The sequence below is a fragment of the Carex rostrata genome, chromosome 3 (genome assembly GCF_964058835.1).
Source record: "Carex rostrata chromosome 3, lpCarRost1.2, whole genome shotgun sequence".
In the NCBI taxonomy this organism is placed as follows: Eukaryota; Viridiplantae; Streptophyta; class Magnoliopsida; order Poales; family Cyperaceae; genus Carex; species Carex rostrata.
The window spans coordinates 1,586,931-1,601,055 of record NC_135920.1 but is presented as its reverse complement, the minus strand read 5'-3'; the positions used below and the strand labels follow the sequence as shown (position 1 = coordinate 1,601,055).

Sequence of the window (14,125 nt, the reverse complement as noted above, 5' to 3'; positions counted from 1 at the left end):
CTAAAAAAATAGTAAAAAATTTCCAAAAAATGTAAAATTTGGTCTCCAAACACATATTAATATGGAGAACAAGATCAACGGTTCGGATCGACCGTTAGGATTTTGAAAAGTCGAATATTGAGCCCTAGCACGGGAGGCCTCTTAGCTACCTATAGCATATTAGCTAAATCCTATATATATATATATATATATATATATATTTAAGGTTAGTGGTTTTAAATGTCTACTAGTGATTCTAATGATAAAAAAAAATATTTACAACGAGTCAAATGACCCAAATTTATATATCTACTCTCTTATACTCACGAAATCCTCTAAACTATTCTAATTCTCTGATTCTTTAATCCTACTTATATACACTATTAACTACTCTGTTACCTTTATCCACATCTCTCTCCACGACTGGATCCGCTCTTCTTTGATCGTCATCGTGCTTTGACGTTCAAATTTGCTCACCACCGTACTCCGATCGAGATGGGGTAGATACTCTACATTCTGAGCTCTGTCGATATCGCACTCACGGTTTTAGTCCCTCCCCCTCTCCCTCATTTTTCTCTCGTACGAGAAGGTAAAGCTGAGAGAGAGAGAGGATAGGGAGATTTGTTATGTCGGGGTTAGTTCTAGAAGGGATGGGAGGGACGTACCTTAAAGGAGGTGGAAGGAGGCGGCTACTAGGGTTTTGAATGCTATTTTTTTTGCTCCGCGTTTTCCTTCAACTCAACCCATTTTTCTAATATTACTTTTTATCATATTTATGTTTATATATATGTAAACATATATGTTTATTTCAGGGTACATTTGGATAATAGGGAATTATGCAAAAATAATGTTATTGTGGTTAGTATGTGAAATAATGCGAGCAAGGTGCCAATTTTACACTATTCAGATTAATGTTAATAAGAAGAGTAGTAATTTTCAGGTCGTATAAGATGTTAGATTGGCAGAATAACGCTAAGCCAACAGTTCATAAATACGATGATATGCACACTTCAACCCCAACATAAGTGTAATCAAAATGAGCAGAATGTTAGAAACTTACAACAAAAGAATACTAGTGTGGACATTCCTTAATAAAACAATTGAAGGTGTTAGTTGTGGTTGCAATCATACTAAGGTGAATGTCTGATGTGTTTACAGTTCAGTATGTTAGTGTGCTAGAGCACTGACAAATACTATATGGGCACTAGAAAAGTAATTAACATAATGGAAAGGAAAACATCTCCTAAGAACGACTACAATTAGTTAATATGATCCTCTCCTTAATTATTGTTTATTATTTGTCCTTCTTCAATGGCAAAAATAGTACTCTTTTTGTGGTCAAAAGCAATGGCAAAAATATAGGGCATACTGTTGTTCAATTTTGATGTCGTTTGCATGAAAAAGTGGTATGAGGAGTTAAAAGCCAGGAACACCCTTTAGCAACTAAGACAAATTTTCTTGTCCCTTTTAAATGATTTATATTATTCTAGCATGATTAATGAAGAGGGTTCCTATTGACAAAATGTTTTAGGCAATCCAAATTGGTGTAGCTTTTTATTATCCTTAATATAACATCGGTATTGGAGAGACTAGGACATGCATTTCTTCTTCTTATGCGCAACGATAATACAATTACAGTCTCCATTCTCGACATATGTTGGCATGAAAATTATGAAGCTAGTTGATTTAATATACAATATTTAAAGAGACATTGTAAGGAAAGTTGTGCATGGCGAGTTTGTTGGATGGAATGCATACTTCATAATCATCACATGAGTGTTGTAGAACAAATTAAATGCTAGGACCTCCAAAAAAAAAAGATACCAATGTTGACATTACTGCCGACGATAATTGTAGATGCTTAATTGTACTTCGCGTACTATTAGAATGAACGCCTAATATCTCAATTTCAACATATAAGTGATAGTGGAATAACAACCAATGATTTTTGTGGTGCATTATTTAAAGTTTTAGGTTCATATATAAAAGTATGCAAGATAACTATATACATATGAACCATTGATGTAATATTGAACTTATTTTGACTAATTAATCCACTTAGAAACCATTGCTAAGGTTCTCGAAGAGAGAATGAAAAGTCAGATAGAGAAAGAGAGAGACTACTCACAAAAATTGTGAAGATTTAAGATGTTATACAATTGTATAGTCATTCATGTTGATACCATATTAGAAGACTGTTACGACATGCATAACAATAAATCAATCAACAATATCATAAAATTTTAGGGACAAGTTTGACAGCAAACATATTAAGAATATGCAAAAAAAAAACAAACTCAAGAGAGAAATGCAATACACAATACAAATGGTTCTGAAATTGACTTTTGGCAACTACTTTAATCACAATTTTTTCTTTACAAGTCTATCAGACATGATTTCAAGTGTGTCGAAAAATAGACGGTGAAATTCACAACTTAAATACTTTGCATTTTTTACATTTTAGAATCTACAAAGATTAGAATCAGATTGTTATAGTTTGTTGTTCAGTATGTCAAGAGTCTTAAAAAAAAAACTAATCTATTGAGTCATTGTTCTAGTTTTAGACGTATAATTATTGTACTGTATCTGTTAGTTACTTAAGGTACCTAGAAATATTTACTTATTTTAAGATCATGTAATATTTAGGAGTAGTTGGCAGTTCAATTAGGAAAGTGTTTGTGTTGTAGTAGCAGTAGTTGTGTTAGTAGTGTTAATGGAATCTTTCCGATATATGTGTGTGTTTTGTACCAATTGTAATAAGTAATTATTGCAACACAAACCTTTTAGGAATAAGAGTAATGTAAATTAGTGTTCATTATTTCTATCCACGTTCTTCTGTCTTCAACCATATCTTTCCAAACAAAATCCTTTTAACCTTATCAGAATCATCACAAATCCATTCCTTATCTTGTGTCTTTTCTGAAAAGCTCTCAATCACCCAAAAACAAAAACAAAAAAGTTCCTTCAAAACTCCAAAATACCATCAGAAGGTTTGTTGTTTCTCACATAATCACTCGGATCATAACAAATTGGTATCAAAGCATAGTTAGATCATAACAAATTGGTATAATAGTTGCGATTAAAGCATCATGAGGATAACGATACACACTCAACAAATTGATGAGAAAATTAAAGCACAAAAACACGGCTGGATGAAATGCAAATGCGCTATGCTAATCATGCCAAGGAGTTCCATTAATATAAAGAGAAGACCAATAGAGAATGGTAAGAGATGAAGGAAATGTTTACAACAATCAGGAATAGATTGGGAGGGCAGGAGAACCTTTGTGACAAGGCTTACACCTCTCAAATTTACATGAATGTCAACTCCAACAACTTCAAAATGACATCCACAATAATCAACAACCTACTTGCAACGAATTTGAACAAACACATGCACAATCTTCGACACAACAAGTTGAGACCGACAACAACAATTATATTTCGAAGGAAGAGCACTACTAAGACAACACAACCTCAAGGTTCAAGTAACGAACGAGAGGCCAATATGTATAATACCAAGCATGAGAGGAACATCAACATTAAATGGTACAGCCCACAAAACCCAAAGATGCATGAATCGACACCAAGACTTGACTTCTCGTTTTTCGATGGAATCAAAACTCACTTGGATTTACAAAAGTGAAAAAATGATGGTGTTGAGTACACGTCCCCAAAATCTCTAACAGGTATATGAGGCGTCTTCTTTTTAGTAGTATATATGAAATCTCTCATTTATCTTTTAGTTAATTTAGAATATCTAGAAGTAATTAAAAATTTATTTTCAGATTATGTAATATAGCAGAAGTGGGTGGTTAAATTAGAAAATGTGTTAGTTATGGAGTTACGAGAGTTGTATTAGTGGAGTGTTTCATATATAGATATATGTATTTGTGTGTGTTTTGTATCAATTGAAATCAAGTAATCAATACAACATAAAATTTATCAAATTTAGTTGTCTTTTGGAAGTAAGAGTAAAGTATATTAGTGTTAAATATTTCCATCTATGTTTGTTCGCCTTCAGCCATATTTTCACCAATCAAATCTCTTCAACCCTCTCTTAAATCATCAAAAATCCATCCATTTTCTTGTGTTCTTTCCGAAAAGCTCTCACTCACCCGAAAACTCCAAAATACTATAAAAAAGTTTGTTGTTCGTACAAAGTCACTTGGTCATAACAAATTGGTATCAAAGAATAATTAGATCATAGCCGCGATTAAGGCATTAGGTGGATGATGACACACGCTCAACAAGTTGATAAACAAATTAAGGCGCAAAAAATAAGGCCAAATGGGATGCAAAGGCGCTCCAATAATCAAAACAAAGAGTTCAATAAATTTAAAGAGAAAATCAATAGAGAATGGAATGAAGAAAATGCTTACGACAATCAGGAATAGATTGGGAAAGAAGAAGAAAAATCTCGAGACAAGACATCCCTTCAAATCCAAATGAATGTCAACCCCAACAACTAAACGACATCCACAATGATGAACAACCCACTTGTAGCGAATTTCAAACAAACACATGCGTAAAATTCAACACAACAAGTTGAGACCCGCAACAACCCCTATATTTCAAATGAACACGAGCACTATCAAGGCTACACAACCCCAAGTTCAACTAGCCAACAAGAGGCCGCAAAATATTATCAAATTGTTTATTGTTTCTCAGAAAAACACTGGAGTCATAACAAGTTGGTATCATAACATAGTGATATCATAAGAGTAACTCTATCAGCTTCAACATTTACTTTCAAAATCTGCACTGGTGATTTCACATTTACTCTCACTGGTGCAAGATAATTTCTAATTTGAAAGCTTTCACTTAATGAAAGCAATTTCTATTTAGACATTGGCGAAAAAGGTACATTATCATTTTCTTTTCTCCCTTTAGGATCTTGGTTGTTGAAATTGTTTATTATATTTGTGTTGATTTAGTTTATTATAATAGTTGGTGGAGAAGTGGAAAACCAAAATGGCTACGGGTGATGAGGATAAAATCAAGAAAGAGCGCCAAATTAACGAGAGATAAGAAGCATTGTTCAGAGGAAAAACAAGAGAGAGGAGAAGAAATATTGGGATGTTTTGTTTTTTCTCCATAATGTATACTCTAAAGAAATTAATTTCAACTCACCGATACAGAGGTGTTGAAATTAAAATCAAGTTTCTTTCATAACAACAGTATTAATTTCAATATAATTTCAGAGTTGTGGATGCTCTAACACATAGTTATAGAGTAAACTAAGTGACTGAAAGACTCAATTGAACTAATCAATAGTTTATAAACTTAATATAACTAGTTAAAATTACAATAACTTACTCGAGACGAGAAATTGTTCAAGAGTCCGAAATAATTTCCATTTTTTTGAAAAAAAAATCACAATATTGAGACATAATTCATTCCAAATAGAGTTGCTACACACTAAATCAATTCAGGAATGTTATGATGCTAAGAAATGGATTGAATTGGACTATTGGACTACCACCGAACGTCTCTCTATTTATTATAGTTTGACCTAATGTAAGCAGAGAGATCAAAGGTGTAAATGTCATGACTAATAAATCAATCATACAATCACATTGTAATATGTTTAAAACAATGTTTTAGAAATAATACTATTATTATGTTCTTTATTCAAAGCATTAGTTGTTTTGAATTATAAAATTTTGTGATTTGATCATGAAACCCTATAGTTAGATGTTATGTTATTCTTAATGATTTGTAGCCTTTTTATTATTAGTGGGACACTAGTGATCTTATGGACTAGTATTTGAATTAACTAATTATCATGTTAAATTTAAGTAAATATGAGATATCAAGTCAATCGCATAGCTATATGTTAGTGAAAATGATATTAGTCAGAGATTCGTTATGAAATACTACATAAATTGTTATATAAGTGTCATCAGTCAGATTCATGCAATAGTTGTATTTGATCCTTTGAACTGCGATTGTAATGGTTTCCAAAATGTAGAATGCATGCTTTGATTTAAATGTTAGCCCCCACCATGTTACAAAAAAGTAGCACTTAGTGTGCTATGAATCATGCGAAGAAATGCGACTAGTCAATATAATTTGTTCATCTCATATAACAAAATTGTGATATCTTTGGCCATCATAAAAATAGCTAGACTAAGGAAGAGAGAGAAAATTATAACATGGTGTAACTCTAATCGCAGGACCCATAGGTGGAGTAAGTTACTCCACTTAAAGAGGTGGAGTAACTTAATCCGGATTAACTCAAATGTCACTCCTTCTTACTTCTTTAAATTTACTCCTCGTTTGACTCCTTATAAGTGGAGTTGAGGGTTTACTCCATCACTTATTCCACAACCAAACATGACTTTGATGCTTGTACCTAGTGGGTAGTATATCTTTACTAGTGCCAAATGACCTTTTTTTAATTGATAGAGTAATATTGTTACTCGTACCGATTGGTATCAAAAAGCTTGTAGTAGTGGTATGAGTTTTGGCAATGACAGGGACCAATTTGTAATGGTTTTGAAAAATAAGGGATCTAATAGTTGCAATTTCATTATAAAAACAAATTAAGTCATTCTCTAAGCTACAAAATTTTGACAAAATAAAAAATAACTTAATAGTCAAAATATAACTTTAGACATCAACTAAACATAAATAATTTATGCTGGCCTAAGTTGGCATAACCAACTTGAATCTCATTAGCTTTAGTCCACAACTAAATACCACCTTAATATACAAGCAAAAACTGCAATATTTCAAAACATAATAGTGTCCTTTGGGAAACCTAACTACCACAAGTCATGAAACTACAATAATCCTAGTAGTAATAAGCAATTCAATTATGGTAATGTTACTGATCAACTACCATAAATGCGCCATTACATTTTTTACCAAAGCTATATAAAAAAAAATTATGTAATTCTTATGTATTTTGTTAGCAAGTGAATTAATAAGAGAAAAAACGCTTTAAATTTTAGGATTTAATAGTTTAGTCCACCTATGAAGATGTTTAAACTTTATTTAACCTTAAATACTTTAAAGCACTGTGATTGGCTGCATTAAGATGTTCTAAGACACTTAAAACTACCACAACTTTCTAAACGCGCATATTGCATGAGTTGATTTCCGAGCCTATTTGTTCCTTTAAAATATATTGTAAAAATTTAATTATTTTATATTTTTGGCCACTATCTAAACTAAAAGGTTGAATGACACAACCATGCACTATTCCCTGGCAAGAAACAAGTTATATATAAGTTAAATAGGATAATTAGAAATCGAGACTGCTCAGCTTTTCTTTTAGGAATTTAGGGATTGGTTTTCATTGAATTATCACATGGAAACAACCTATTTAACTTACCTCCCTTAGATATTCCACCCTATCGGTATCCATTGGTTTTGGAGCTGGTCTATGACATTCATGGCTTCTGACTTCTGAGAAAACAAAGTCAAAGCACGGAGGAATGTATATATCGCTCTAAAATTCACATGCAGTTGAAATTAAAGTTGTTGTAGTAATAATTGCAGACTTGTTCAAGCATATGAATAGCAGGGATGTTCATTCCCTGCTATTTGTCAGTTAGCATGATAAAGGTTGAGTTTTGCATGTATAATTTGTTTGGAATGAACTCTGCTGCTTTTCGGATCTCAACCATTCAAATTTGTTGAGATTTGTGCATAAAAAAGTTTCTTTATAGAGATACGTGAATAGAAAATTTTGAATGGTTAGGATCAGAAAAGCAGCAGAGTTATATCCGAGTTGTTCGACCATGATTAGACAGGGATACTGAGCCACATTAAACCAAGCACGCACAGCAATTGACCCAATCCATGTTTTATTTTTCTCAGGTTTTAGCAAGGCTTATATGAGAAGCAAGGAAGATGATGCTAAGGGGTTCCAGTATGTTTTTAGACAATTGAAAGCTACTCAAATTATAGTGTGATAATCAAACAGTATATTAAAACAATATATAATCTAACAGTTTATTAAAGCTATACTCAAAATAACTAGTTATAAGGATTTAGTATGAACGTTTTGGAATACACTGTTAGAAAAAAGAACTAAATGAATATTCTTAATTACATTATCTAGCAGATCATATTGTGTCTTTGAAGAGCCTACATGACATTTCAATTCCTGTGTGAAAAATTATTTTCCTTGAAATATGAAAAGAAGAAGAAGTATATAGTTCTTATTAAAATAGTTGTATTATAGATTATATTGGAAGTTCAATCCACCAAATAACAGAAACTTCTACACAAATTTAAGTTGGATTGTTTCATTTAAGAAAATTACTTGTAAATTAATCATAGGCCTAATATTGGATAATATAGGTGCTGCATATTATCGCACTAGGATTTAATTAAGTTATGAACGATTTAGAGATGATTGAGTAGAAGAAAGAGTCAAACTTAAATAATGAAAACCCTAAAACCATACATGATGAAAACCCTAACAAGTAAGAGCAAACTATAATTAAGCAGTCATTTTTCATCTGTGTTGGAAGAGTTTTGATGTCTTTTCTCCAAATCAAAAAATTTCTTCACAGAACACCAGTCAAGTTAAATATCCGCGTCGTTATATGTAAAAAAACTGTTTTTTTTCACAAATACCCCGAAATATAAATCATTTTCCATTCAATGAACTTAATTACGCATAAGATATTAATTAATTGAAACCATAAGAGTTGCACCTAACCTAGGTGATTTAGTTTCATTACGCATGGATGATAATATTTAATTTGAGAACTCATAAGTTCTTCGTGATCTGTAACACCACGCTGCCAATTAATAATTGAAGAAATTATTTTTTTTGCCAAATGATCGTTGATAAACAGTGATAATTGCTACAAATGAGCAGTACCTTGCCCCTTGTGCTTGCTCGACAACCGACTCGAAGTGAAAGATCGTTATTTTTGGAGGAGCTTCAGCGAATCAGAATTGAGTTATGGAATTATTAGAAAATCCTCAACCACATGAAATATACAGTATAAATATAATTTTTAAACAAAGGACTGTTGAGATGAAATCAAACGGTGAATGACAATAAAAATGCTTCAACAGCAGTCAAACGAGGGAGGATCACGAGGGCAGAAAAGACAAGTGAAAAGAATTGCAAAAGAATTGTAAAAGAAGAGAAATCAGCCGAGTTTCAATATCGATAAAATATCTGACGCGATCTTTTCCTTTTGACCCTCTCAGGTCCCATCACCTCTCAAAAGACTAGTAAACACCCTCCCAAATTCGCAATTGCGAGCCTATTAATACCTACTAAGGGTATCTTCAGCAGAGAAGAACACGACCTCATCTCCTCTCCCCCGATCTAACAATCTAGGTTTTAACTAAAATATTTCAAAAAAAAAAAAATTCCAAAGCGAGGTATTGAGGCGTACCAGTTGGAGCTGGAGAACTCATAGAGCTTCCCCTTCGGAGAGAAGATGATCAATCCCACGTCAGCGTCGCACAACACAGACAGCTCGTGCGCTTTCTTCATGAGGCCACAACGCCGCCTAGAGAAGCTGACTTGGCGGCTCGCCTTGTTTTCAATCCGCTTCAGTTCAACACGACCTCGCATCATCACTGCCTGATCTAGTAAACCTAAATGAACAACAAAAACGCCAAGAGGTGAGAAACGATCCCGCTCTTTTTGTAGTACCCCTTTCGCCATCTGTCTTTTCTTTTCTGAAATGGAAGGAATTAAGCGAGAGGGAAATTGAAAATGACCTCTCCATGTGTTCGAGTCACTGACAAGGAGGGTGCCAACGGAGCTGCACCTAGCTCCTAAGATACCCAGAGTGTTCTTTTTTTAACAGATAAAGCAACAAGGACCCCCTCCTTTTTTTTCTCCTTGTATTTGGTTTTATTGAATGATTACTCCCTTGTTTACAGCTTTGTCAAAAGATGTTTTTGTTCTCTCTACATGTTTTTATTTCTCTAAAATGGCTTTCGAGGTTGAAACGAGGCTGGAGAGATCTAGAGGTAAGCTTCAAACCGGACGACGGTTCACTCTTTTATATATATATATATATATATATTTTTTTTTTTTAGTAACGGCGGTTCACTCGAATCTTTTTATTTTATAATAATTAAATTTTAAATTATTTTTTTACAAAATTTTACGATAAATTAAAAATAAAAACCACTCGCATTTTCCGATCCTAAGCATGAAACCTACTTCTTATCGTAAACATTTTTATCTAGACACTGTTTGTCATATTTTGGGAGTATTTCTCAATTTATGTGTGACTATAATGTAAATTTAAAATATACTTCTAATGACTGCCTTGTAAAGGTTATGAAGACTCAACAAAAATTTGCTCTGGAATTGTTTCCATTTGTGTGGCAGAGCATATCATTACTCGATGAACATATGCCTCCCATTTTTAGTCCAATCATCTTTTTTTTTTTTTACTATATTTTGTACTATCGAAACTCTAGTAACAAAATACTGAAACATTCATCAAATATCTTGTTATTATTACTATGATTGGTTTTGTCGTTATTATTAATACTACTATTATTATTACTGCTACAAAAGTATCACGTAGAAGTTTATTTTACATGCTATTACAAAAGTAGATCAAGTTTGCTGCGTGTTTATTTGGATTAAGCAAAACATATCTATCGTCAGATATTTTTGTAAAGATCTTAAATTCAGTTCCATTGTTGAATATTTTCGTGTTTTTGGAAGATTTTTTTTCAGTAAAAGTTAATATGATGGCATGTGCAAAAGGTCCCCACACTCTAGGTACACAAATTATTGCGCGTGTTAAATTTTGGTGTTCCTATCAGAAATATGAGGCTTTAGAGAAACTAATCTATATCTTACCTCCTGATGCAAAGGACCTATTATGAGGTTTACTTGCTACCCATATGGAGGATACTCAGGCTACAATCCCTATGCTTGGGACAGGAAGCATAATGGAGGATGAGGCTACGTATGGAGGGTGAAGATATTGAAGCTGCTATATGTGTTTTTGTTATGTTAGTATCTGTTTTGCATATTTTGCTTTGATGAACTGTTTTGAGATTTCTTAGTTTGCAGGGTCTATTATGCGTATGTTGGTCTATTGGTGATATGATGGCTTTTTAGGAGGCTGTTTTGCTTATTTTCTTAGGTATATGAGTGCTATGCAGGTTGTAATAGGTCTTAAGTGTTATGTTTCTTCTTGTGACATATTTTGTTTGTTAGTTTAGTTTACTAGTATGCTTATATTGTACTTGGTTGGTACCACTGGTACCAATTAAACTTTGTAATGGTTTCTTGCAATGGAAATCGGTGACATAACCCACTTCTTTCAAAAAAAATATATGATGGCATGTGATATTCAAATATTTCGAAAATTTTGGATATTATAACAATTATCTTTTTTTGATGGCTAATCTTATAACAATTATCACCTTTGTACAAACTACAAGAGGTAAGCTCAAGAAAAAGAGGGGATGTAAACATTTACAGTCTAATTTGGAGTATAATAATAAGCAAGCATTTTCTCCTATCTCCTCTCTTCAATTTTTAGTGTTCAAACAGAGAAATGATATGTCTAGTCATTCATCTCCTCCCATCCTCTCTTCTCTCGTTGTCAGACCTCTCTTCTAACCCTTGCGCAGAATTTATCAAATACAAAATTTTGATATTTTTAACATTTGCTATATCGAACTTGCAATAAAATAAAATAGCGAACAAAATTTTGTAGGGAAAAAGCAAGCATCGGATGATTATCTTTTCTCTTTCACCTTGTCGCACAAAAGAAGAAGTATTTGGTACTAAGCTAGTAAGCTAAGGAATATCTGTTTCAGATCTGATATCAGATTTTCAGGTCGATCTCCAATCAGAAGATTATTTAAGGTTTTGTGTAGCTACATCCTTTTTTTGTCTTTTTGCTCGTTTCAAAAGAAGATGCAGGAATCGGACTTACTATGTCCAAGTCTGATGCATTTTTAATTTATAACCAGATTTGGAAAAATAATTTTACATATTAATTTTAATATAAAAGCATTATCGAGGCGGTTCCCTATGTAAGAGATATTTTAGGTAGATATTTTAGAGTTAGTGTTTTCTCTTTTGCTCAAATATTAGGGTTTGTGTTGCTGTACACTGCTTTCGGTGTTGTGGGCACACGTGGATGATTTTGGACCTCGAAGGAGTTGGAGAGTCAGGTTTATCTGAGCCGTCAATTTTAGTATGGCTCGAATATCAAAACGAACCTTTATATCCAAATAGGCGCCAATCTCTAGATTTCTGGTTTTGAAGCCTACGTCCGTATCTAAATATGATGCTGTATAGGTGACGCGTGTATAGTAGGTCAAGGACACCAATGTTTGACTAAAGTTACCAGGGCCGTTCGTGCCGGACGAATTTTGCAATTCCGTTTCATTTTCCAAAATTTCGTTGCGGATAAAAGCTCGATGAATTGCGGATACAAGCATAGAAAGCCATACCTTTTCTCCTAGTAAATATTTCGGAAGCACTATTTTTAAAATTGAAATTCGGACCGTATGATGGACAGCAGAGTAGTGAGGCCTGTCAAAAAAAAAGTTGGACATCAGCAGCTCAGCCCGCAATCTATCCTTGTTATTTGCTACTTTTGTATGATCTACACTTGTAATTTTTGTGGTATGCTTTATGTGGCTTTATGGACACTGGGTTACAGTTTTATTGATGTTTATTCTTGATTTCCTTGGTCATGAATTACTATTATACTTGCATAATATGAACGTAAAGTATTTGTCTATGTTAGATCTAAAAATCATGAAATTAAGTATAAACTTGAAGCGAGAAATATATCTTATGAACGTAAAGTATTTGTCTGTGTTGGTTTTAAATATCTTATGTCTTGTTTGGTTGTGACTTGAAGCGAGAAATAATGAGTTATTCCTCACATATAGCCAAATATGAATGAACTATGATGTACGTAATAAGTTTGGAGACGGAAGAAGTGAACCCACTTAGAGAGGTGAGTTAACTTCAGAATTGATAAGTCTAATAATAGCCTAATTCTACTCCATATATTATGTACATACTATATTTACAATAATAGATGAGCACAAACACACTATGATACTGTGAGGCAGTAATATACACTATATATAATTTCGTGGCATTGAAGATTGAAGACTATGCCACAAGCTTTGCCTTTTAAAGAGAATAAAAGGAAAGAGATTAGCGAGGGTCCCTTCTCTATAAAATAAAATCAACTATGCTTCTTTTTGTATTTTTCCTGATCGTATGTATGATTGGTGGTCCCTGTGTGTTTCCGCATGGGGAGATTTAATTTCAAGTATTGATAGTACACCTAGCTAGCTATCTGGCGTCCCAAAAATATATGGACGACTTATCTTGGAAATCGAATCCTCTGCTTTTCTGGGAACAGAAAATTTCTGTCTCCAGAGTCACTGTTAGTGGACCCCAAATACAAAAATGAACAGTGACCGGCTCCCTTTAAGAGTGACTGGTCCCAGTTGCAGGGATAGAGGAGGCAGGATTTTCCTGCACCCCGGGAGGTAGGTGATCTACTCTCCTTATCTTAATGTTGCCCAATCAATATGAAGCTAAAATTGCAGACACGTACTACTATTCTATATATTGTGCAACTCCATGTCCTAAATAGAAATATTATGAAAACATAAATATATGACACCGAGGTGATATTTGAGTGATTTCAAAACTCTAGCAGCCGCCACAGTTTTTCCTCTTCACTTCTCTTCTCTTCTGGTTTGTTCCTCTCACTTTTCTAGATTTCACTTCTAACATAGCTTCTCCCCTCTCTCTCGATCGGCTCTACTTTTTTAAGCGGAGAGAAGAATGAGAGGGGAGGAACTGGAGCCGATTGGAGTCGAGAGTGCGATATCGTCGGACTTCGGAATATTGAATCTCTACGCCATCTCGATCGGGGTGCGGGTGAGTAGATCCCGGCGGCGGTCGAAAGAGCGGATCCAGCTGTAGAGAGCGATAGAGTTTAAGGTAATAGAGTAATTATGAGTGTATACAAGTGAGATTAGAAAAATTAGAGTTATTTTGAGTAATTTCGATAATTTTGTGAGAATAAAATATAAGATTTGTATTGGAGAGTCATTTAACTCGTTGTAAGTTCGTTTTTCTTATTAATGAAATTATTAGTTGGCATTTAAAGCCAATAATCTTAAAAAAAACATAAATATATGA

General features: G+C 33.4%; 1 protein-coding gene across 3 annotated transcripts in view; it reads right to left on the bottom strand.

Moving 5' to 3' along the window:
• LOC144552164 (MADS-box transcription factor 14-like) overlaps positions 1-11,681 on the bottom strand; it is a 60,104-nt gene extending 48,423 nt beyond the window's left edge. For 2 of the 3 annotated variants that reach the window (XM_078300285.1, XM_078300284.1), the window contains exon 1: positions 9,354-9,648. In XM_078300285.1, coding sequence (XP_078156411.1) covers positions 9,354-9,628 — 275 coding nt within the window. In that variant the 5' untranslated portion in view covers positions 9,629-9,648. Of the gene's footprint in view, positions 1-9,353; positions 9,649-11,647 lie in introns of those variants that run through there. The other variant, XM_078300286.1, reaches the window with a different exon arrangement.
• Positions 11,682-14,125: the final 2,444 nt, after the last annotated feature.